At 35.6% G+C, this 27,043-nt stretch overlaps 1 protein-coding gene across 1 annotated transcript in view; it reads right to left on the reverse strand.

The window, feature by feature from the left end:
* The window catches only part of KPNA3 (karyopherin subunit alpha 3), an 86,459-nt gene that overhangs the window by 24,224 nt on the left and 35,192 nt on the right, over positions 1-27,043 (reverse strand). The window contains exons 2-7 of the mRNA XM_004433670.3: positions 17,006-17,050; positions 4,532-4,621; positions 4,310-4,339; positions 4,168-4,220; positions 3,935-4,030; positions 919-1,004 (exon numbers count right to left, since the gene is read on the reverse strand). Coding sequence (XP_004433727.1) covers positions 919-1,004; positions 3,935-4,030; positions 4,168-4,220; positions 4,310-4,339; positions 4,532-4,621; positions 17,006-17,050 — 400 coding nt within the window. The remainder of the gene's footprint in view (positions 1-918; positions 1,005-3,934; positions 4,031-4,167; positions 4,221-4,309; positions 4,340-4,531; positions 4,622-17,005; positions 17,051-27,043) is intronic.

Genomic DNA, 27,043 nt, shown 5'->3' on the forward strand with positions numbered 1-27,043 from the left:
TGCACAAGTCTTTGTGTGGATACGTTTTCATACCTCTTGGTTCCACCTAGCAGTGGAACTGCTGGGTCATATGGTAACTCTATGATTAACCTTTTGATAAACTGTTTTCCAAAGAGGCTGTACCATTTTACGTTCCCACCACCAATGTATGAGGGTTTCAGCTGACTCATATTTATAATTTAACTAATTTTATTTATCACTTCTGTAAATAGAAGACCAGTATCACTTACCACAAACAGAAAGATAACAAAAAAATTAAAAATTAAAATAAAACATTGTTATTAAATTGTACCTATTATTCTCTATTGAAGCCCTACTCTAAAATCTGTTCTCTTTTTGTTACAACTAACATCTAACTGGAATCTTTCCCCTTGACATACCGAAATATCTGAAAGAGAATAGTAGTCTCACTACCCACTTCAACGTAACTTATTGCTATATCATATACTACGTAAAATCATCTTGAGTACCACCTAAAGTCAGTTAAGTGTCCCACGCTTTAAGAATACTTGGTGACATCTAGTTTTTTCCAAAGAACTTTCGTCAATTTGGGTCAACACACACTATAGCCCATCTTAAGGTAGGCAAAATTTTAAAAATACGTATGTTACAAGCTAAACGGCATAAGCTACTCAGAACCTTGGAAGTATCAGAAACAGAAATTTTAAAACCTGTCATTAGGAGATGGTCTCTACCCAAAAAGAAAACTCTTTATTCTCTTTTTAGTAACCTCACTTAAAATTATTTTATGATAGATTAATGATAGCTATCAGAAAGATATCAACCATCAAAAGTAATTTATAAAATTCACCAGTTTAAAAATGTTACAAGATAAAATTCAGTCTTTACAATTAAACTCCATTTCCTTGCCTTTATTTTTAAAAAAAGTCTAGCAAGTAAGGAAGTTAATTTACTTACTAGACTGTACAACAGCTTGAGTCTGTGCAGAAGTTCCTGATGCTATATTAGTTAACGCCCAAGCAGCTTCAAACTGTAATGAAGGACTGTAAAAAACAATAAAATATCTTTAGACATATAACTTTAAATTTATGACATGCAAATCTATATGGTTATCCTTTACCTTGTCCTGAATTTCACCTTGTTACATCCAACTGCCTATTGGATATCTCCACCTCAATGTCTCATTGGCTCCCAAAGTCAGTCAATGTAAACCTACTTCTTTATGTCCACTGGTAGTTGCAACATTTAGCTAGTCATTATTTTCCTTGACTCCTTCCTCTCCCACATACGTCTAATCAGTAAGTCATGTCAGTTTTACCTCCCAAACATTTCTTGTACTTACAGCATCAACCCTAATATCACCGTGCTAGTTGAGGACCTCATTATCTCACCTGAATCACTGCCACAGGCTCTAGACTGGTCTTAAAGCTGGGACCCCATCAGACTCCACTACACTATCTGCTTTACGTACTGAAGATACTACAAGGCTGCATGATTTTGCTGAAAGGTCAAGATCATTATAATTTGAAATAGTGATGGAAGATCTCACAAAGAAAGTGAAAACTGAACTAGCTTTTCAAAGACAGATTAAGAAAGAAAGGCACTGACAGCTGGAAATACAAGTAAAAGTATCATGGGTAGAATGATCATGATGTGTACAGATGACTAGGAAAAGATCAAGAGAGCTGAAGCCAAGAAGGTATGCAAAAATATAAAAGGAGATGAAATTGGAAGGGTAGGTTATCTAAGCGTGCACGTGTGTGTGTGTCTGTGAGTTGGGGGGGAGTAGGACTCAAATCTCAGGCTAAGAACTTGGGATTTATTCTATAGACATACTAAATATACAGTGCTACTGAAAAGGGGAGTAAAGAAAATAATGTTGGAGTCCACGGTACACAGGAGGGATAAGAAAGGTTAAAGACTGACGTAGAAGAGACCTGTTAAAAGATATGCAGGAAAAACCCGTTAAAAGGAAATGATCTACATTCTTAGGATAGATAGCTGGAAGGGTATAAATTCCTTTAAGCAGAATACCAAGGTACGAGGGGATGAGAGGGAGCGGTAGTGACAAAAACTAAGGAGAGTCAAAGGTCAGGGACTTAGAAGAAAACCATCAATATCAGAGAAAGAGAGTAAGGTTGTTAGTATCAAAAGGTTAGAGAGATCCAAGAAGGAAAAGGTTTTAAGTAGAATAAATGTCAGAGACAGAGCAAGCAGTGAGGTTAAAAAGATGGAACAGATGAGAAAATGGAGTAGCAGACAAGAATTACATGTTGAATTTTGGCAAAAGGCAGGGAATAAGAGGGTATGAGAGGCAGAGGAGAAGTAAAATTACAATAAGATCAAAGATGATGAGACAGTATATGTTGTCCCAAAGGGGAAGGATAAAGGGTTATGAAGCTAGACTAGTTTGGCAAAACACTGGAAAAGCGTTAAATGAGAAAACAGAAAGATGTAAAATAAAATTACAAAGCCAGGGAAAGTCTTCTATGATGTCATTTGAAAAAAGAGTAAGAGAGAAGATAGAGAAAAAATAATGAGTGCAATAAGTAAATGACAAATGCACATTTATTGTAAGCTTGATATGGTGTAGTGTTTTGTATATATTATTTCCATTCCTCACAACCACCTAAATCTTATAGATGAGGTACATCTGAGGCTCAAAAGCCACTTGGGTTTTGGTCAAGAGCAAACCCTGGATTTAAACCAGGGTCTATTTGGCTTCAAAGCCTATGGTCTTTTATGTTATAACACAATTTCCCATGACAAATCCTAAAGTCAGATCAAAATTAATTTTTTATTTTTGCTTTGAGTGGTGGTTACACAGGTCTGTATATATTTTAGCATACTTTTCTGTATATACACCATGTTTCACAGACACACCCACACAAATGAATCTATGCCAAAGACTGGAAAGTAAAGGAAAAAAAGGAAGAAAGAAAAGTGGATCAAGAACAAAAAGGGGGACCTAAAGGTAGAGGTAAAATAAAAATTTTTTTAAACAGCTGAAATAAAACTTATTTTTACTTAAATAAATCTTGTTATAGAAAATATAGAGGATAGGATAAAAAAGTGTTAAGGGTTTTGGAGGGATGGTTATGGCACACAATAGAAGCAGAAGGAAGTATCTTTAAATAATAAAAACCCTTAGTGGCAACATTTATATATCACTATTTTTATCTTGTCAACTGAAAATTTCTTAGACAACATTTAGCAAAATACCCCAAGTTTTAGTCTAAATGTTCTTTAAATGCAAAACTAGCATTTGTTTTAAAGTATTTTGGAGTTCAAACTTACTGTCTCCCCAGTTAATTCAAATTGATGAGGTTTAAGACAGAGCACACTGAGATATTTCTAAACACTAACAGAAATGGGGCCGGTACCTCTAAGACACCAAGTGGTGTTTTTCCCTTTCTATTCTGAAAAAGTATAACCTGCCCTCTTATTTTCAGTTTACCACAAATAAAAAGTATGATGTTGGGCAACTATCATGGTTGGAATTCTCTTAACGACCTCGCAGAGGATCAGTCGATCAGCTGGCATATTGTCAGTGTAAGAAAGAGCTCCTCAGTCCTGGAAACCATTCATGTTAACTCAGTCATGAGGTTAATCTATATATAGACTCATAAGCAAAGAGTGACTCAAACACTATTTGAGTTGTTTTAAAATATTACTAAAAAAAGTCAAAAAACCAAAACCAAAAAACTAACAAAGACTATAAATATTTGAGATAAGTTAGAATGGGCAGTAAACAGAAGCTAAATTTTCCTAGAAAATATATACACACTTCATAAAATTAAAAAGAGAGGCACTTTAGGTCTGCTAAATAAGATCACAGAATAATAAATTACATAAATTGCATGACAAATGGAAAACACCATAAACGCAAAACCAAAATGAACCCATTGGTTAAACAATACTAAATTTTCAGTTAACTGAAAAAAAGTGAACAAGGAGTCAAATCTATACTTACTTATCATCTCTTTCTAGACATGTGACTAGAATTGGTAAAATCCCAGATTTTATTAGGTCATCAATTGGTGGGTTTCTGTCACTGGATAATAGCTTTCTAGAAAAAGAAATATATGAAATTAATTACTATAATTTTCAAACTATGAACAGAAATAACAATGTACTACTTCTAGACTATCAGCGAAGACACCCTAGGTGTGACATAATTCTCCCTCTGGACAACTTAGTACTTACCTTGCAGCCTGGACAGCACTCAACTGGACCACTGGGTTATCACTTGTGGCATTCTGCAACACCAAATGTAAATTTCAGAAATTAAAAAAAAAAAATCAATTTCAAAATACTTCAAAATGAGAATATTAAATTAATAACATACCTGCAATATAGCTTCTAGTGTTACATTTTGCTTAAAAAGAAAAAAAGATAGTTCAGCAAAGAATGTATTAGCAAAATTACATTTATTAAATAATCTATTTACCAAAGCCAAGAGTTAATATACCTAAGTATCAATGTACAATTGGTCTTACATTAAAAATGAAAGTCTCTGGTTATTATAAAAATTATTTTAAAAACACTTTATAAGAACAAGGTAACTTACTGCTTTAAAGTCAGCATCAACATCTGAATCTTCTAAACTTTCTTCTTGGGGAACGTTTCTTTTTTTCAGTAAGTGTTCATCTCTTTTGCTCTGAAAGGCAACAAATAAATAGTTAGGAAGTCATGAAGGCTGCTGATAATGAAAAATCCATAAAAATTTTTTCAACTTTATCAGGCAATTGTGAAACAAACACTGAATCTCTACATAAGGATAATATGAATTAAATGTGCATACTGCTAACCAATGACTGGCCACATTCTGGATTTGGTAACAAAATTAACTGGTTTACAGTCCAGCTTTCTCACACACGCGCGCGCACACACACAAACACTTACGCACAATTAATTAAGCACCAACTTTTTGACCAATACTGTGCCTCTCAATCTTTAGTGAAGATTTAAATTTGGGAATGCATTATTATTATAAAAGTCTAGCAGATATATTTCAACTAGTAGGCTAGCTTTCATTTCCTTATTGCTAATGGCTGCCTGAAGCAGTTTATTAAGAAGTCCAGCCTAATGGGAAAGAGTTTAATGCTCAAATGTTAAGCTTTGTATGCCTGTTGAGAGTGTGGGGAATGGGAATTCATTAGCATAAATGTCACCTACTTGCCATCATTCTCAGATTGAAACTCTTGCTATTTGGCTTTTACAAGAATTCTCTACTAGCATATGTAGTTCTAGATTTTATGAGATTTCAGCTGTTTGTAATGGCAACCTGTGCCATTTCACATAACTGGGTAAATTACCAATTTTCTCTAAGTTTTTAGTTTGTCTGTAGAATTAAGTCAAAATAAATTAGATAAAAGACTGACTAAATGATTTCTAAGATCCTTTTTAACTTAAAATTTCAAAAGGTATACTAACTAGTCTTCAATAAAATATTTACAAAAGTGATTGTAATAGAAAATTATTAAAGAGGTATTAATATTGATGTTAAAATTCAGAGCGAACAGCAAGTTAAAACTAGAAATATATCTACAGCTGAAGCTTACTGGCTTATCTGCATGACATCTACTTTTGTTCGATGTATAAGCAAGCATGTTTAAATAAATTGATGCTTATATAGATGCTAACCATTAGATTACCAACTTCCATTTATATCACAGCATACTTCTTTAGTAACTACTCAAATAATCAACTCTACATTATTTTTAAATTAACACACCTCACAAACATTAAAATCCATGCACTGATATTTTATAGTCTCAAGTGGCTCCCCACAAAATACTGATTTACAGTGGGAAAACTTGGCAGACAGCATCTTGACCAAGTGACAAAGATTATCATCATCAGTAAAGGACAAATCAACATTGTGTACCTTCTGGTCTGATACACTGAGAAAACAATATCACTTCTGTGATACTCCTGACCAAAGTAATAATAATAATAACCACCACCACCTGAGAAAAGTCAGACAAAACCAAATCTGTCATTCTACAAAAAACTAGTCTGTACTCTTCAAAAATGCAGTCATGAAAGATAAAGACTGAGGAACTGTCAGATTGACAACTAACTGCAACGTCTGATCCTAGATTAGATCTTGGATTTATAAAGGACATTACTGGGAACACCTAGCAAAACATGAGTTGGGTCTATGGATTAGATAGTAGAAACTTATGGATATTAATTTGACAAATGCACTGTGGTTATGTAGGAAAGTCTATGTTTTTATGAAATATGAACTAATGTATTTAAGGGTAATGGGGCACCATGCCTGCAACTTAACTGACTGAAGAAAAAATATGTATATATGTCAGAAAGAAAGAGTGAGAATAAGGGACATGGGAAAATGCTAACAATCAAGGAAGCTGGGTGCTGAGTGAAGGTGTATGGTGTTTTTTGTATTATTCTTGCAACTCTGAATTTCAAACTGCAAGTATGAAATTGCTGCAAAATTTTAAAAAAATCTATGCATTGTACATTGTGATTTGTAACATAACTTAAAAATCTATTATACGGTAATTTTTAACCGTATAATTTAACTCTTGCAATTTAATCCATATTAAAAGTTTCAACAAAATTTATCTATTGACAGATAAACTAAACAAAAGTTATTCTAACCCTGATCCCATTCTATTTCTATTCTGTTTCTTCTCACTTTTCCAGAGCCTGAATAATCAAGCTTCCAAAGGCCTTTTAGGAATTTTACTCCCTCAATTCTTCCTACTCTCGAGGTATTTCAGGCATAAAAGCAATACAAAGCATAAATACAACTAAAGCCTCCTATACACACAGACACCCAACCCGGGGATAGCCATTTTATCATTATATATGATGTTTGCTGTCTTTTTTTGGTAAGGAAGCTCCTTTTTACTCCTAACTTGCTAAGATTTTTTTTCTTTTATCCTTTTAAGGTGCAAAAAAATGCTTAATTTTATTAAACTGTGCTTTTTTTGCATCTATTGAAATGGACATATAATTTTCCTCTTTCATGTGCAAATGTGGTAAATTAATTAATTGATCGTCGAATGCTATACTTAGAAACTTGCAATGTTAAACTTATAACTTTGTAAGTCCTGGGATAAACCTTTCTTGGGATTTTAAAAAATATATTCATTACTGGATTCAATTTACTAGTATTTTATTTAGGATTTTTTTCACCTATGTTCATAAGTAAAACTGGCTTATAAGCATCTTTTCTCATGCTGTCTTGGTCTGCTTCTTGGTGGATGGTTTCGCTAGCCTCATAAAATGAGTTGGAAAGTGTTCCCTCTTTACCTTCTCTGAAATCATTGAATAAGGCTGAAATTATCTGTTCCTTGAATGTTTGCTGGAGTTCCACCTGTAAGGTTATCTTTTCTTTTTCAGTGGGGTGGGACAGGTTAAATTTTTAGCTACTGATATAATTTCTTTAATTATTTTTAGATCTATTTAGGTGTTTCATTTCTTTTTGAGTTAGCTGGCTAAGTTATTTTTATTTTTTCCACTAGGAAATTGTTTATTTCACCTAAGTTTTCAAATTTGTTGCCATAAAATTGCTCATATTCAAATCATGGTAGATTGCAAAAATGGCTATAATTTCCCTTCCCATACCTATGCCTCTAGATAGTCAGGTCCTGCATTGATTTTAGACGAGGCTGTGTGACTTGCTTTGGCAAAGGGACATTAAGCAAACGTACTTGAAAGGTGCTTACACACTCGAGCACATCCTCTCTTGCTGCTCTTACAATTCTAAAATCACCATGTGAACAAACTAAGCTAGCCTGTTGGAGGATGAGGCTACGTGGAGGACAAGCAACGTCTCAGCCAACAGCCAGAAACTTGTGTGAGACCATCTTAGATCATCTAGCCTCCAACTAACCCTCCAACTGACCAGAGATGAATGAGGGAGCCTAGCAGAGATCAGCTGAACTGGCCCAGACCAGAAGAACCACTCTGCCAACCCACAGAATTGTTAGCTGAATAAAATGGCTATTGTTTTAAGCTACTTAGTTTTGAAGTGGTTTATTATGCAGCAAAAATTACGTGATGCACTAATATTTTAAAACTTATGCTACATATAAATTAATATGCCTTTTTAATTCTTATTATTTGTTCTAATTGCTATAAATTTCTCTTGTGAAGTACCACTTTTAACTGTATTCCACAGGTTCTGACATGTAATATTTTTCCTATTGTTCATGTCTAGGTATTCCTAATTTCCATTAGGATTCCTTTGGTGCCCAAGGTATTTAGAAACGCTCAATATTTTTTCAGAATTATCAGGTTTTTTGTTAACTTTCTTATTCACTGATTTCTAATTTAATTGTATTGTGATCAGAGATCACAGTCTGTACAACACTCTGAAATTAGCTAACATTTGCTTTATACCAGAGTTTCCTGAACTTTCTCAGTCCACAGTGTAGGCCAAAGGAAATACCTGACAGTTTCCTTTATCAAGCAGTTAGGTCCAAACAACTTAATAGTCATTTGGGGGAAAAAAACATAAACTGAAAGAAAAAATTATTTCACTCTTACACAAAATACGTAATTAAAAGGAATGGAGTCTGATCTAATGTTTAAATTGTGAACTACCTCAAAATCTAATAGTTCTGTGGTATCTGAGAGATGTTAAATATCACTGTGGTTCTCTCAAAAACTTATACTACCCCAAGGTGTCCCTTTGAGTTCACTATGGAGCCCCATGGTACTTCAGTACATAGTTGGGCAACTATAGCTTTATATTATCACCAAAACAACTTTCAAATATGCATGGGGTTTAATATGTTTTTATTAGATAACACTTGCAAATTAAGTTATTTACCTTTTCTATCTCCTATTAATTGGTGTGTTTATTACTGACAAGAAAATCTCCCACAACGATGACATCTTGACAAATTTCTCCTTGTAATTTTGTCAATTTTTGCTTTATATATATTTGGACATATCTTATTAGGCATTACAAGCTTAGAGTTCCTATAGCTTCTAAACTGTTTCTTTTACCAAAAATTAAGTAACAACCCTCACATTTGAATTGAAAACATCCTAACATAGGCCAAAATATCCTAGGGCATGAAAATCATACTTTACTCTTAATGAAAAATATGTACAAGCTAAGGAAAGATAATCCCTAGGCAGGTTTGTGATGATTTGATAAATCCTTAAAGAAGGCTTCATCAAAACCGATAACTTAAACTGTCCCTTTGCCTGACAACTTAAGAGATTTTTACCCTCCTAGAGATTGTACTACAATAAATTCAGCATCTATAAAAGGTATCTCTTTCTTTTGTCAAGTGGGATGGGAGCTCAGAGAATATGGGAACTAGCCTACTTTCAACAGCCACCTTATCTCCAAACATACACACAGGTTAGATCCATTTCTTAAGTTCCTTTAAAAATCCATTACTAATCTATTATCCTATGTATGTATTCAACACTTTTTAGATTTTCTGTTTTCTGACTATTAGGTTGAACCACATGGAATTTGTAGGTCAAAAAGGTTAATTATGGGCAATTTCTCATGACTCAAGCTAATGTTTTTTGAGTTAACAAATTCTATGTTATTAATCTCTATATAAAGTTCTTCTTTTTCATTCCCAAATATCACTTTCCATCTTGAAAAAGTGGCTTGCAATTCTATACCTAAATTTGTGGAACAAGTCAGCAGTCACTTCTTACAGATGTTATAAAAAGGATAGATAATTATCAGCCCCATTTCCAACTTGAAATAACTAATTAAATTTGTTTGTTTGTTTTGAGGAAGATTGGCCCTGAGCTAACATCTGTTGCCAATCTTCCTCGTTTCCTTTTTCTCCCCAAATTCCCAGTGGATAGTTGTATGTCATAGTTGTACATCCTTCTAGTTGCTCTATATGGAACACCGCCTCAGCATGGCTTCATGAGCAGTGCATAGGTCCGCACCCAGGGAAACCCCAGGCCGCCGAAGTGGAGCACACGAACTTAACCGCTACGGCACCAGGCTGGCCCCAGTTAAATTTGTTTTTACCCAGCAATACTCTGATTGTCTTAAATCCTTATCTAGCTGTAGTTCCTGTAAAATTAAAATCTTTACTTTACAGATGAGTAAATGGGGACACAGAGAACCTGGCTAAACTAAATTATACACCTAGGAAATATCAGTTAAGATTGAACCCCGGTTGTGGCTACAGAGACTGTTTCTTAAATATATTCTACTGCTTGCTTTTTTTTTTTTTAGAAGTAGTCCAACTCTGGCTGCATCTAAATGCTTCTAAAGAGGTAGGAAAAAAATGCTCACAATATAGACCTTCCCCTCAACATTAATATTTATGAAGTGACACTACTGCTGGGTGGTTACATGGATATTCAGCCACGAGTTTTACATGTTATATTTACATTTTGAGCACTCTGCTCAACGTGTTGTACCTCGATCAAAAATTTTTAAAAAAACAAAACACTACTGGTTCATCAATCATGTAAAAATCTGACGACCCAACACAAACTATTTTCTTGCAGGATCACTTGACTCATCTTATCCAATGGTTGCTTTTTTTGGATTCTAATTTACTAATTCGGGGTTTTTTTCAATTGAAATTTTTATGGAGATAATTGTAAATTTGCATGCAATTGTAAGAAATAATGCAGAAATCCCTTGTATGCTTTGCCCAGGTTTGCCCAATGGTAACATTTTGCAAAACTATAATATAATATCACGAAATCGATATTGATACAATCCACTGATCTTATTCAGATTTCCCATCTTGCATTCATTCTAAATGTGTATGTGTACTAAGTTCTATACAATTTTATCACCTGTATAGGTTCTTGTTTGCACCATTATAGTCAAGACACTGAACAGTTCCAAAAACAGAAGATGCTCTCCTGTTGCCCTTTTATAAGCAAACCTACCTCCCTCTCACCTCCCTGCCCCGATGTCTAACCCCGGCAACTACTAACCTGTCCTCCATTTCTAAAATTTTATCATTTCAAAAATGTTAAATAAATGGAATCACACAGTAGATAACCTTTTTGTGATGGGCTATTTTGGCACAGCATAATTCCCCAGAAATTCAAAAAGTTATTGTTTCTATCAATAGTTTGTTCCTTTTTACTGGTTAGTGGTATTTCGTGGTATGGACATACCACAGTTTAACCATTTATCCTTTAAAGGACATCTGAGTTGTTTCCAGGTTTTGCTATTACAAAATAAAGTTGCTATAAACGTTCGTGTACAGGTTTTGTATGAACGCTCATTTTCATATCTCTGAAATAAATGCTTAGGAGTGTGACTCATGGGTTGTATAGCAGTTGCATGTTTTCCAGAGTAATTGTACCATTTTACCTTCCCACTAGCAATGTATGAGTGATCCAGTTTCTCTGCATCCTCACCAGCATTTGGTGTTGTCACTACTTTTTATTTTAGCCATTCTGATAGTTGCTTAGTTGGTTTTAATCTGTATTTCCCTCACAGCTAATGATGCATTAGTCATCATCATCATGACTGCCATCTGTACATCAATGAAATGTCTCTTCACATCATTTGCCCATTTTCTTTTCTTTTCTTTTTTGTGAGGAAGATCAGCCCTGAGCTAACAACCGTTGCCAATCTTCCTCTTTTTGCTGAGGAAGATTGGCCCTGGGCTAACATCCGTGCCCATCTTCCTCTACTTCATGTGGGACACCGCCACAGCATGGCTTGACAAGCGGTGCGTCGGTGTGTGCCTAGGGTCTGAACCTGCCAACTCCAGGCCCCCAAAGTGGAGCGCAAGCACTTAACTGCTTATGCCACGGAGCAGCCCCGTTTGCCCATTTTCTAACTGGACTGTTCGCTTTTTTTACTGTTGAGTTTTAAGAGTTCATTATATATCCTGGATACTAGTCCTGTATTGGATACGTGGTTTTCTTCCAGGTTGATTTTCATCCTCTTCACATGGGCTTTCACAGAGCAAAATTTTTTAATTTGTTAACGTCCAATTTTCCTTTATGGATTAACACTTCTGTGGTCAAGTATAAGAACTCTGCCTGGCTCTAGATCCTGAAGTTTTTCCTCCATTTTTTTCCTAAAAGTTTTATAGTTTTACACTTTACATTTAAGTCTAGGATTCATTTTGTATTTCTGTAAAAGGTGTGAGGATTTAGGTTCTCTTTTTTTTTTTTTTTGGTCTACGGATGTCCAATTTTTCTAGTACCATCTGTTGAAAAGGCTATCCTTCCTCCAGTGAGTTAGTTTTGCAGCTTTACCAAAAATCAGTTGCGTGCATTTGCATGGGCTTATTTCTGGGTTCTGTCTTCTGATCCATTGATCCATATGTCTATTCTGCCAATACCACACAATATTCATTACTGTAGCTATTCCATAAGCCTTAATATTGGGTAGAGCTACTGTTGCTATTTTATTCTGTCAGGATTGTTTTAGCTCTTCTAGAGCCTGTGCCTTTCCATATACATTTTAGAATAAGCTTGTCTATGTCTACAAAAAACCTTGGTGAGATTTTGATAGGAATAGGGATCTTTACCATGTTAAGTCTTTCAATCCATGACCACAGTATATGTCTCTGCATTTATTTGTCTTATTTTATTTCTTCCATCAGCATTTTATAATATTCAGCATACAGATACTATACATGTTTTGTTAATGTATACCAAAGTACTTTACTTTCTTTAGAGTGACTATAAGTGGTATTGTGCTTTTAATTTTGGTTTCTGCATGTTCACTGTTAGCATATATAAGTGACCGACTTTCATGTGTTGATCTTGTATTATGTGACCTTGCTGAACTCACATATTAGTTCTAGGAGCTTTTGTTGTAGATTCTTTGGGATTTTATACAGATAATTTTCTATAGACAATCACCTCATCTGCAAATAGGGACAGTTTTATTTCTTCCTTTCCAAACTATATGCCTTTTATTTCCTTTTCTTCACTTATGACACTGGCTAGAACTTCCAGCACTATGTTAAACAAGAGCAATGGGAATGGACATCCTTGCCTTGTTCCAGGATCTTAGGAGAAAAGCATTCAGTCTTTCACCATTCTGTATGAACAGCTACGGATTTTTTGCAGATACTCTTTATCAAGTTGAGGTAACTCCCCCCTATTTTCTAATTTGTTGAGAGTTTTATCAGGAATGGGTGCTGCATTTTGTCAAATGGTTTTTTTGCATCTTTAGATATGATCATATGATTTTTCTTCTTTAGCTTGTTAATGTGGAGAATTTAGTCTATTTTAAAAAGAGATGTTTTACTAAAAAATCATACAACTAAAATAAGTACTGGATCTGATGAGTCAAATGGGGCATTTTGGTGATGTTTTTCTTTATGTAAGAAATTAAGCTGCCCCATCCCCAGGTCTAATGACAATAAAGTCCTATGGCATATCTGACTGAGCAAGGATCAAGAGAAGATTATATCAAATTTAACATAATGTGTCAAAGATAAAAATGCCAGTAACAGATTTTGGACTGATTTTCAACTTATCAAGCAGTATTCACTTAACAAACATTTACATTGAGAGGCATTATAGCATAATGGTAAAGAGCTCAGCTCTGCCATTTATTAGCTGTGTGATTTTAGGCAAGTCATTGAATTCCTATGTAACTCTGTTTACAATGTGATATAGAAGAGAAGTACAGATTCTGTGTAAGTGTTGATGCATAAGGTCCTAATTAAACAGGAAAGCAAGAGATCCAGGAGGTGAAAGAAAAGAGTTCAAACAAAAAGAGCTTGAGGCCAGTAAAACAGTACATATTCCAAGTATAGTCCTTGGACTGGCTAGAAGCCCTCGAACTATTTGTTATAGGTTTGCTACAAGATAAGGAGCTTGTGCCAGAAATCAACTGTGCTAAACACACTGTTTAGTTTTGTTATTTATTTATTTAGGCAGAAGACTTTCTTGGTAAAGGAAGCAGTGCCTTGTTTAACATTTTGACACAAGTTATCTAACTTGTCACAGATCAGGACTTCTGAGTAGTACTGATCTCTATATCTAAAGTGTTTTTCTTAAAACTTCAGTACATGGTTAAATATAAGTAAAATTTTAAGATATCATAATTCAATTTAATTAGTGAACATGAGCCTTTAATGAGTACCAACTACATGTACAGAATTTGAGTAGGCATTTTGGGCTGAGCTAGGAGAAAGACCTGGGAGTATTTGGGGCGGGGGTGGAGAGGTGTAGTTATTACCCTCACTTTATTTTTTTTGTGAGGAAGATCAGCCCTGAGCTAACATCTGATGCCAATCCTCCTCTTTTTCCTGAGGAAGACTGGCCCTGAGCTAACATCCGTGCCCATCTTCCTCTACTTTATATGGGATGCCGCCACAGCATGGCTCGACAAGGAGTGCGTCGGTGCGTGCCCGGGATCTGAACCAGCGAGCCCTGGGCCGCCGCAGCAGAGCGCGCGCACTCAAACGCTTGCGCCACCGGGCCACTCACTTCACAAGCTTACAATCTAATAGAAATAGATAGAGCTCATCTATGGAATTCTGGGGACTAGTTCTCTTTTCCTGTATTTGAGAATCTCAAGATGAGTAATAACAACGCTGTGATCTTCTCAGTGGAGCTATAGGGAGAGCAAGGCTGGAATCAGAGACAGGTAACTCTGACCATCAAGAGTGGAGGAACTTCTCTTGAGGGCTCTCCACACCTCTGTAGAACCATATCAAAATCAATTAAGCTTTGTCGGAAGTTTAGGCTTTGTTTCAGGAAGGGTTCACTTTCTCCTGTTTAGTCAGGGAATTCTGAAATGTAAAATAAGGAATTGCTTGAGATTTCTTTAGTTAATTTCATTTTTGGTCCTCCTACAAGGATTTTCAGGAACTAATCATATAATTGAAAGGAAATAATGTTATCCAGAAGGAAAAAAAAAGAAAAGATAAGAGGTCTCTAAGGTTACCAAGGCAGATATTAAAAAAGATATACACTGACAAACAAGAATTTTTAATTTTATAAATTAAATACAGAAGGCAACACAACTATAGAAGGAGGAACAAATAACCAAACATAAATATAAGTGAATAGCTCAGATTTATAAGTATATCAGAAGGGCTAAAAAGCTTAAAACAAGGGGAGGATTCTCAATAATACCATGAGCAATACAAAAATTTTAGAGTTGTATTCCAAGTATGAAAAGTTGAGGGAAAGTAAAGGCCCACATCTGGGGATACCTGGTGTAATGTTAACAGATGACAATAATGCATAATTACCAAATTCCAATTTTATTCCTATTGCCTCTGTTAAGGAGAATGATCTTCACATGATGAATGAAAAACCAGACACAAAAGGACACACCACACCATTCTATTTATACAATAAAGTTCAAAGTATGGAAAATAATCTACAGTGTTAGAAATGATTAAGGTGTATATATACACAATGGAATACTACTCAGCCATAAGAAACAATGAAATCCAGCCATTTGTGACAACATGGATGGACATTGAGGGCATGATGCAAAGTGAAATAAGTCAGAGGGAGAAGGTCAAATACCGTATGATTTCCTTCATTAAGTAGTAGATAATAACAACAATAAACAAACACATAGGGACAGAGATTGGATTGGTGGTTACCAGAGGGGAAGGGGGGAGGGAGGAGGGTGAAAGGGATAATTGGGTACATGTGTGTGGTGATGGGTTGTAATTAGTATTTTGGTGGTGAACATGATGTAATCTATGCAGAAATAGAAGTACAATGATGTACACCTGAAATTTTTACAATGTTATAAACCAATGTTACTGCAATAAACAAAAAATTAAAAAAAAAAAAAAAAAAAAAAAAAGAAATGATTAAGGTAATGGTTACCTTTGGGGGAAAGTAGTAACTGGGAAAGGGCCTTGGGATACAGATAATGTTCTCTTTCTTGATCCAGGAGCTGGTTATATAGATGTGTTCACTTTGTGAAAAGTAATCAAGCTGTACACTTAAGATGTACTGACTTTTTTGTATATGTTACATGTTAATAAAAAGTGAAAAAGAAAAAAAAGGAAGCTAAGTCCAAAGTGTTAAGATTGGCAAGGAGCTCATCTTACTCACTTCATTAAAATAAGGCTTAGTTCACTTCTCTGGTCCAAATGACCCAAGGATCTGAAAAAACTTGAAAATATGACTGCCAAATCAATGTTGTTAATCTGTAAGTATCCATGAAGTTAAGGAGTTGAAAGGACACTAGAATTAGCAAGTATTTTTTGAATTTAATAAAAAATGAGGGGGAAAAGGGTGCAGGAGAATGGATTTCAGGAACTATATACTATATCAATGAGCATAACATAGATGCTGGGCAAAAATTCACGATACAAAGTGGGTATTAAATAAATACTTATTAAGTAAATAAATGCACAGGTCTATTTAATTCTAGTGACTTGCTGAGAGAGTGTGTACTCTCAGAATCAAGACCTTCCTTCTCTCTAAAACTGAAAAATTTCAAGACAGTAATGTAATATAGGAGTCTAGGAGTGAATTAGATCAAGAAAAGGATCTAATCTAAGACAAATGTAAAGATTTGGAAATAAGCTTCAAATTTATTTTTAAAAATGTACATGTATATAGAGAGAATTAATTATGTGTATTTTCTTGATTGACAAAATATTTGCTTAATATAAAATGTGCTTGCATGAAAACACAATATAATAAAGGTAATTCTAAAGTACTCCAAAGATAAGGGAAGAAAATACAATAAATTTTAACAGCAGTTGCATTCAATAGGTAAAATATAAGGTTTTTCTATTTTTATTCATTTTTCTAAAGTATCTTTAACAAGTATGTATAACGTTTACGTAAGGAAGGTGGAGGAATCCTAACACAATACTTACAGAAAAAGTATATTAAGAAAAAACAAAAGAGTATCTAACTTCATCAGATGTGAGAATTTCAATGATGGTGTTAAAGGACTTCAGTACCTAGTACCTCATTGAACAGTGTAACTATACACCATTATAAACCATTTAATGACATACTTTTATGCTGTGTGGTTTTAGGGACGATCACTGATTGCCATAGTATTTTCATTATTCAAGTTATATAGAATTTTAACATCAGAAAAGTCTCCTAATTACTTTTCATTAATGCAAATCATCCTTACCTTTCGCAGTTCAACTGTCACTTCATTTCTGTGTCTTCGCATTGTCTAAAAAGAAAAATAAAGATTTCATAAGTATCTAAATATTGATACTGATAGTATATAAATTAAGGTCTTAGGCATTTAAGATTTAAAATTTTTTTAGAATTTATTTTTAAGGATTGATCAATTTTAGAATTTAAACGATAAACTACAGGAGGTTAAAGAGCCAAAACTCCTGTCTATTTTACTGGCTATCTGTTGGTCAGCTTTGTGGGGAGTGGGAGGTAGGCTTGGCTGCTGAGGATCCATTTCCCTTTCCTAACTGCATCCAGGTTTCTTTAGGGAATTATATACCCTCCATTGTGAACAGTCTTGATGGAACCGCCTATTACAGTATCTCACTCTCTCCCAGCTTAAGTAGGGCATGAGACACAAACTGCCAACAGAACTCTCTCCCCCATAGCTCTGAATCTTGAGCAAAGTGGAAAGAAAAAAAAGCAGCACATTAATTTCCAAAGGAAGTATCTAGACGAGGTAGTGAATTATGCATTTCCAGTTCTCTGGGGTCCCTACTCAGTCTATGAACTATCACATATTCTTCCAATAAATTATAGTCTTGCTTAAGTCAGCCAGTGTTGGTTTTTGATACTTGTAACCAATAAATTCTCTCTCAAATGACTCGTGTTTTAAAAAGTAAAATAACTCATTGTCATGGCCTTAAAACCACATAAAAATGAAAATAAGTTTGGGATAGATGTTTTGTATCAAAATATAAAGATATATCCTTTTAAGTTTACTAAGAGGCTCTATCAGACACGTTTTATCAAGAATTACTGAAATGATTAGATATCCCCTCTTGATGTACTGATAGGATGAATTATTGTATTACATATATAAGTATGGTAAAATCCTTACATTTTTTGAATAAAGGCTACATGTCATGGTATATTATTTTAATATTCTGATAGATTCAGCATGCTGCTATTTTATTGAATAATTCTTTTGTTACGGTATCTTTGTCAAGTTTTCTTAACCTGCAGTGATAAATTAACCGCTTTTCAGTGAAAAAAAAATCCCATAGAACCCAAATTATAAAGTTTGTTCAATGTACTGAAATATTAATCTAGATATAAACTTATGTTTAACTATAGATATATATTAAATGTAAACAGGGCTGGCCCCGTGGCTTAGCAGTTAAGTGCGCACTCCGCTACTGGTGGCCCGGGTTCGGATCCCGCATGCGCACTGACGCACCGCTTCTCCGGCCATACTGAGGCCGCGTCCCACGTACAGCAACTAGAGGGATGTGCAACTATGACATACAACTATCTACTGGGGCTTTGGGGACAAAAAAAGAAGGATTGGCAACAGATGTTAGATCAGAGCCCGTCTTCCTCAGCAAAAAAAGAGGAGGATTAGCACGGATGTTAGCTCAGGGCTGATCTTCCTCACACACACACAAAAAATGTAAACAAAACTGCCAATGAAATGCAAGTTAGTAGCACTCATTTAATGAGAGAGAATGATGCACAGAAAAAACTATTATCACAAATAGAGTTCAACAGTAGAAAGACAGAGCCCTGAATCTAATTCTATATTTAATAGGTTTCTGTGTTTTGACTTCAATACCATTAATACAGAGAATGCTTTATGTATAAATTCATCATACAAAATCTAATAAATGTTGAGCAATCTTCAAATACCAATTTAATCAAGTGTTATTTGATCACTCTGTAAGCTCTATATTCACCTGAAGATTAGAACTGAACCACTGTTAAAATTTGCCCATATGAACATCTAATCCAATCGCTACTAGAACTGAGAAGAAAAAATATTTTCATTGCAGTAACTACTACACTTAATTGTTTATGAATTGTTTTAAGATGGTACACAAAAAAGATCCAGGCAGCATCCCCCTCCAAAATATGATCAAGTTACTGCTATCCTTCAATTCACATTCAGTATAGATAGGGGTGGTGAGTTAACTTCTGAAGTACCCGAAGTTAGGAATCCACTCTTCCGAGGGGTTTAGTTAGCACTTGAAGCACCCAAATCAGGAGTTAGCTTCCAATTAGTAAGTGCTTCAAGTATCAACATCTGAATTTACACACTGGTTTGTTAATATAAGAGATGTTGGAAATAACTTTTTATTGCTGAAATACAATTGTTCAAGATATATGGATTGACTAGGAATACTGTTCAGGTGCCTTGATTCTTACCTGTCTGCAGTCTGAGAATCTGGCAAGCCCTAGAGTCTGTCTTCAGAGAAGTTTTAGAGTCTAGGCCTCCCTTTGATCCTGTGTCCCACCCCTTCTTGGAGGATTCTGTCACCTAATTCTAGCCAGGTCTTTGTGGTATCTCCTACGGTTGAAGTTTTACTGCAAGGTGGTAGTCTAGAGTCTACAAGGGCTAAACTCATAGAACAAGCTGCATGACTTTTTGTGACTGCTTGTTAATACATTTGTATTAGTAGCAGAATGTTTGCATAAGTAGCACAATTCTAAGGCCTGTTTTATTATTTTATTATAATATAATTCACTTGTAGTAGGATTAGAAGGATTAAAATACATATGCATCTTTAAGGGTAGAGGATAGATTGTTGCAAGGCCTCAAAGTCAGCATGCTTACAAATATCCTACCTGCTCCCTCTCTTCTCCCCTCCAAAAAAAACACCACCTACTCTTCCATAAACATTCTCAATATTAGGAAACAGTACAACCATCCAAACAGTTGCAAGAACCCCAATCCTGAGAGATCATCCACATCTACTCACTCTCTCATTCTCTGATGCCCAACAAGTCACCAAAACAGGGTTCAAACCTTCTAGCTCCACTGCCACTATCCTAACCAAGCCACCATCATCTCACCTGAATCACTACAATAGCCTCCTAACTAGTCTTCAGTGCACTGAATCAATTTTCCAAAAGGCAGCCAGAGCGCTCTTTTTAAAATGAAAGCCCATGTTGTCATTCTCTTGAATAAAACCTCTCAATAAATTTTTTAATCTCCTAGAATCTCCCACCCCACAAAAAAAAGAGTCACCAGGACAGCCAAACCAAAACCCCATGGACAAAATCTACAAGACTGGGTGACAAGGTAGTCCCATAAATTCTCAAAGACAAGAAAGATCTGATTAAATCACCAACTATGTGACTCACATGGTATCAGCATGTATGCAGAAACAGACGGGAAGAAGAACAGGGCAACTAAAGCCAGGAGCAGAAGAGAACCCAAAACTATGAATCACCAGAGTTTAGAAAAGCAATTTGAGAACAGTTGCAAATAGAAGGGATCCTTTGCACATGCCAACACTCTGAGGTATGATAAAGCTAGACTCAAAAACAGGGGCTGGGGGCCGGCCCGGTGGCGCAAGCGGTTAAGTGTGCACGTTCCGCTGCGGCGGCCCGGGGTTCGCCGGTTCGGATCCCAGGTGCACACCGACGCATCACTTGTTAAGCCATGCTGTGGCGGCGTCCCATATAAAATAGAGGAAGATGGGCATGGATGTTAGCCCAGGGCCAGTCTTCCTCAGCAAAAAAGAGGAGGATTGGCATTGGATGTTAGCTCAGAGCTGGTCCTCCTCACAAAAAAAAAAAAAAAAAAAACAGGGGCTGGGGGCCGGCCCAGTGGCGCAAGCGGTTGAGTGCACGTGCTCCACTGTGGGGGCCCGGGGTTCGCAGGTTCGGATCCCGGGCGCACAGCGACGCACCCCTTGTCAAGCCATGCTGTGGCGGCTGTGCCATATAAAGTGGAGGAAGATGGGCATGGATGTTAGCTCAGGGCTGATCCTTCCTCACAAAAAAAAAAAAAAAAACAGGGGCTGAAGTCCCCCTTCCCGGACAAAGCACTATACTGAATAGAAAGTTCTGGGAGAAGACTCCCAAGTGAGCAAGAAAGGCATAATTGGGGCAAAAGAAAGAGAGGATACACATAAAAGTGGGTTAGTGAAACAGAGCCAGATCTCAGAAAATAAGAAGCCATATATATATTTTTTTATCACTTTGTAAAAAACAACAGGGGCTGGCCCAGTGGCGTAGCAGTTAAGTTTGGTGCACTCCGCTTTGGCAGCCAGGGGTTCACAGGTTTGGATCCCGAGCGTAGACCTACTCCACTCATCAAGCAATGCTGTGTCGGCGACCCACATACTAAAAATAGAGGAAGAGGGGCACAGATGTTAGCTCAGGGCCAATCTTCCTCACCAAAAAAAAAAAAAAAAAAAAAAACAACTTGGATTTTTGGAGCCGGCCCTGTGGTGTAATGGTTAAGTTCACATGCTCTGCTTCGGTGACCCCAGGTTCATGGGTTCAGATCCCAAGTGCAGACCTACACATCACTCATCAAGCCATGCTGTGGTGGTGTCCCACATACAAAATAGAGGAAGACTGACACAGATGTCAGCTCAGGGACAATGTTCCTCAAGCAAAAAGAGGAAGATTGGCAACGGATGTTGGCTCAGGGCCAATCTTCCTCACCAAAAAAAAAAAAAAAAAAAACCCACAGAAGAAGGGGGTCTAGAGTGGTAAAGCCAGAAAAGCTATCCTGATGCATCCCTTGCTCCAAAAAGTAAGGGAAAACCTATCATAAAAGGAACAGAAAAGGAATGGGGTCAAATCCTATACCATAAGAAATAGAGAACAAGGTGCAGAATACTGACGTTAAAAGCCTGCCAAAAAGTCATACATACGAAACAGAAAATGACGGAAATTGTGAAAGAACATTATAAATCAGAATTAGAAGAACTCAGAAATGAGGTCCTAGAAATCAGGAAAGAATCTGAAATAAAAGAAAAAATTATTTCGGAAAGGAAACCTAACCAAGAACAATCATAAGATCCAATACACAACAGATAGTGCTTAAGAGATACAGAATGTGCAAAGGAATAAATTTTTAATCAAAAAGAAATGAAGGTAAAAATTATTAGAAGGAGAGTGACAATAAAGAAGATAAACAAAGAAGATCTAAATACATATAATGAGTTCTCAAAGAAGAAAACCAAAGCAATGAAATAGAGCAAATATTAAAATCTATAATTCAAGAAAAAAAAATCCTGAAACTAGAAGGCTTGAAATGAAATACTGAAAGAGTACACCTAGTACCTGGGGAATCAATCCAGAAAAACCAATACCAAGATATATTAGTAAAACTAAGGGATTTCAAAAGAAAAATGCCTCTGGACATCAGGCAAAAAAAAAATCTAGTGATTTATAAGGTAGATCTAATAAGTGAGTTCAACGAGGCCACAGGATACAAGATAAAAATACAAAAATCAATTTGTATGTCTATATACTAGCAATGAAAACATGGGCACCAAAATTAAAACAATATCATTTATACTCTCAAAAAGATACTTAGGTATGAACCTAACAATACACGCATAAGACATTTATATTGAAAATTACATAACACTGATGAAGGAATTCAAAGATCTAAAATAAAGGACAGACATACTGTGTTCATGGATTGATGGACTCAACTTGGTAAAGATGTCAATTCTCCCCACAATACAGGTTTAACATAATTCCTCTCAAAATTCCAACAATATTTCTTGTAGATACAGAAAAGATTATTCTTAAATTTATATAGAAAGGCAAAGTAATTAGAACAGCTAAAACAATGTTGAAAAAGAATAATAAAGTGGGAAGAACCAGTCTAATCCAACTTCAAGATTTATTATATATAGTAATCAACATGCGCGATATTGGCAGAAGGATATATACACTGATCAATGGAACAGAATAGAGAACCCAAAACAGACCTACACAAATATGCTCAACTGATTTTTGACAAAGGTGTGAAAGCAACTCAATGGAGTAAAGACAGACTTGTCAACAAACGGTGCTGGAACAGGTAGATAATGATAGACGAATGTATGAACCTCATCTTAAGTCTCATTTTTTGTTACTGCCGTGGAGTCGATTCCAAGTCCTAGTGACCCTATGTAGAGCAGAGTAGAACTCCGCCCTGTCTTTTTTGTACCATCCTCTCACCTTCCGGCTCTGTATCTGACAATGCTGCGCTGTTATTCATAGGGTTTTCATGGCCATTTTTTTTTGGAAGTGGGTGGCCAGGCCTTCTTCCCAGTCTGTCTTAGTCTGGAGTCTCTGCTGAAACCTGTCTACCCTGGGTGGCCCTGCTGATATTTGAAATAGTGGTGGCATAGGTTTCAGCATCACAGCAACACACAGCCACCACAGTGTAACAACCAACAGATGGGTGGTGTGGTTCCCTCACCAGGAAATGAACCCAGGCTGCAGCAGTGAGAGCAGTGAATCTTAACCACTAGACCACCAGGGCTGGTCTTAAGTGTCAACACAAAACGGATCATGCTTAAGTGTAAAACTATAAAACTTCTAGGGAAAAAATAAGGAAAAAGAATCTTTGGGATCTGGAGCTAGGCAGAGTTCTCAGACTTGACCCTAAAAGCATGATCCATAAAAGGAATAACTGGTAAATTGGACCTCATCAAAATTTAAAAATTTTGCTGAGAAAACCTCATGTGAAGAGGATAAAAAGACAAGCTAGAGAGTGAAAAAAAATATTTGCCAACCACATATCCAATAAAGGACTAGTATGTAGAATATACAGAGAACTCTCAAAGCTCAATATTAGAATAAACAACTGAGTTAGAAAACGGGCAAAAGAAATAAAGAGACATTTCATCAAAGAGGATATACAACAGACAGCAAATAAGCACATGAAAAGATGTTCAATATTATTAGCCATTAGGGAAAAGCAAATTAAAACCACAATGATATATTACTACACAACTATCAAAACAGCTAAAATAAGTCACTGTAACAACACCAAATGCTGGCGAGGACATGGAGACACTTATACATTGCTGATGGGAATGTAAAATCATATAGCCATCTGGAAAACAGTTTCTTAAAAACCTAAACATGCAAATACCATAGGACTCAGCAACTGTACTTCTGGACATTTATCCCAGAGAAATGAAAAGCTGTGTTCACAAGAAACTTGTACACAAATGTTTATAGCAGCTTTAGTCATAATAGCCCAAACTTGGAAACAACCAGGTATCCTTCACAGCTTAAACAAACTGTGGTAGATCCATACCATGGAATAGTATACAACAATAAAAAGGAATTAACTATTGATACAAGCAAAAGCTTGAATGAATCCCCAGGGAATTATGCTGAGAGGAAAAAAAGCCAACTCCAAAAGGTTACATACCATATGATTCCATTTAACATCCTTGAAATAAAATTACAGAAATAGAGACAAGATTAGTGGTTGCCAGGGGTTGAGGAGACAGAGGTATGGGAGGAAGTGAGCCTCAGCTACAAAATGGCAACATGAGAGATCCTTGTAGTGATAGAAATGTCTTATATCTTGACTAAATATCAGTATTTTACTATAGTGTTGCAAGATGTTACCACTGGAGGAAACTGGGTAAAGGGTACACAGGATCTCTCTGTATTACATTTTACAATTGCATGTGAATCTACAATTTTCTCAAAATAAAGGTTAATTTTTAAAAATTTTAAAAGGATATACTTCAAATCAGATGCTGAGGAGGAGGAGAAGAGGTCACAACCGATTTCAATAATGCACATAATAGGAATTCAATAGATAATAACTAAAAGAGAGGGGACTAAATAAAGCTAACTCTCGTAACAAAAATAGAAACTTTCCAAAATACCAAAAATATACTAACAGAGAATAAAAACAGATCACATAGAACTACTTCACACATAAATATACAGGAAAAGGGAGGAAACGGAGTAGAGAGCTCAAGGAAACTAGGCTACATTTGACTTTAGAACCATATGAAAATGAATTACATATGTGTATGACAAAATTAAACTTTAAAAGCAATCCCTAAAATTAAAAAATAAACTAAAAAATTAAGTAATGAACCTAAGTGTGTATCCAGTTGATGGCAGAATCACACTATCCCACATGACTTTTCAACACAGTAATTTGACTGTATATCCCCATCCCAGTCAACTGTAAAGACAAGAGAAGTACAAAGAAAACTCTAAACTACCTTCAGTAATCCTATTACTGGTTGTAGTGTTGAAATTGTTATTCTGAGACTGTTGTGTGTGTATTTGGAATAAGGGAAATAAGGAATAATGTGATATTCTAATTCTATCATTCCTGGTTTCAGAGAAAACCAGGAATTTCAGCCCGGGACAAAGATATAGATGTATGATAGAAGAGGTTTAGTAAAAACCTGTAATCCTGAATTTGAATGGAAAATGTCAATATATGCATAATATATCTTTAAAAACTTTCTAGATCTGTCCACTTAAAATTCCTAGATCTGTCAAAAATACTCAGGAGCTAACTTGAAGGGACTCCAATTGGTGAGGGATGGTACAATTAGAATATCAATAAGGATAATAACCACAATGAACTGAAACATAAATATGATTCAATCCATGAATTTAGAACAAGAAAAAAGCAAACCTAATTGGTCATCATTGGAAGGTGCTAATGAACTACCTCACTGTTCTGAAAACTGATAAATGGAGAGAATCAAGCATTCATTTTGCCTTCACCTAGACAAATTCTACCACGGGAGTAACCTAACCAATTAATAAATGAGGGGAAGTTTCTTTTTAAAATGGTATTCCAGCTAATAAAGAAGGAATGACAGAATTACAATATCACCATTTTACCAATCCTAGTGAAGAACAGATGGTCCTCAACGGCTGTCAACATTACAAAGAGACAATCAGACACTATGTGCCTCCCAATGGAAGAGAAAACCACCACATACGATGCACTCTTGTCCCCTCTGCCTAAAATAATCTGAATCTGATAAAGCCTCCAGACTCAACTATGAATTTACAGGAAATACAGAGAACAGATAAATATGTTCAATGACAGCATAAGGGCAAAATCCAGACTATGAGAGACTCTATGAACCCAGTATCTTTAATAAATAAAATGCATGGAAAAAAAGAGAGATGGTAAGATTAAAAGACTACAAATTAAAAAAGACACTTCAAACTCATATCAATCACAATAAGGGTACAGACCTTTATTTCGATAGTGATCCAAAAAAACTTAAAAAACATATAATTTTTGAGATAATTGGAAATTTGAACAATGACTGGATACTAGATAGTTTTGAAGGAGTATTGTTAGAGTTGTGTGTGTGTGTGCAATGCGATAATGGTATTGTGTCGATTTTTTTTGAGTCCTTATATTTTAAATAACATACATCTTAATAACAAAAACAGTATATGTCACTTCTGGAAGACCTCGTACTTTGAGAGGTCATCTGTTTCATTTAGACTAGATCCTAGCTATAAGAGAAAAAATACTTTTCTAATGCATCGCTGAACTCAGGTAAGTAATAAAGGGTGGAGGAGCCAGTAAGGTTAAACCTAAGGGGGAAGACGTAACAGGTAAATAAGTGACAAGGGAAGTATGAGGGTAATAAACCTATTTCACACGGGAACAGAAATTAAATCCTGGACCCTTATGCAGGGTTGGAAAGCTAAACCTTAAGATTTCTCATTTAGCCAGAACCCTCAAGACGGCCCAAACGGACTGTTTCTCAACAGATGCAGATATTCTCTGTAGAAAAGCAGTTCTATTAGGCTCTCAGGATTAAGTAAAAGTCACCAAATTACAAGAAAATAAACCACTATAAATAGAGACATAACCATAGAGTCAATGGCAACAACTACAGGCCCACTCTCCTTGGAATTAGAACACTAGAATTAAGTTATAAAATATAAAATAACTCCAGCAAATATTTAAGAAGTAGAAAAATGGAATTAAAAATAACAGCAAACCAGAAGAAATGATCAGAAATGACCAGCAGATCTGAAAAAACAAACAGAACTTTGAGATGAAAAATAATATAGTACTATAACCAAAATTAAGAACTCAACAGATGAGTTTTATAGCAGATTGGATGTAGTTTAGGAGAGATTCAGTAAACTGTAAGGCAGGTCAGAAGAAACTATCAATTATGAAATACAAGAAGTATAAAGACTATAAATACAGAAGAAAGGGTAAGAAACACAGAGGATACAGTAAGAAGTTACAACACAGTGTTTATTTGGGTTCTAGAAA

The sequence above is a fragment of the Ceratotherium simum genome, chromosome 10 (assembly GCF_057802395.1).
Source record: "Ceratotherium simum simum isolate JZ-2026a chromosome 10, ASM5780239v1, whole genome shotgun sequence".
Classification (NCBI taxonomy): domain Eukaryota; kingdom Metazoa; phylum Chordata; class Mammalia; order Perissodactyla; family Rhinocerotidae; genus Ceratotherium; species Ceratotherium simum.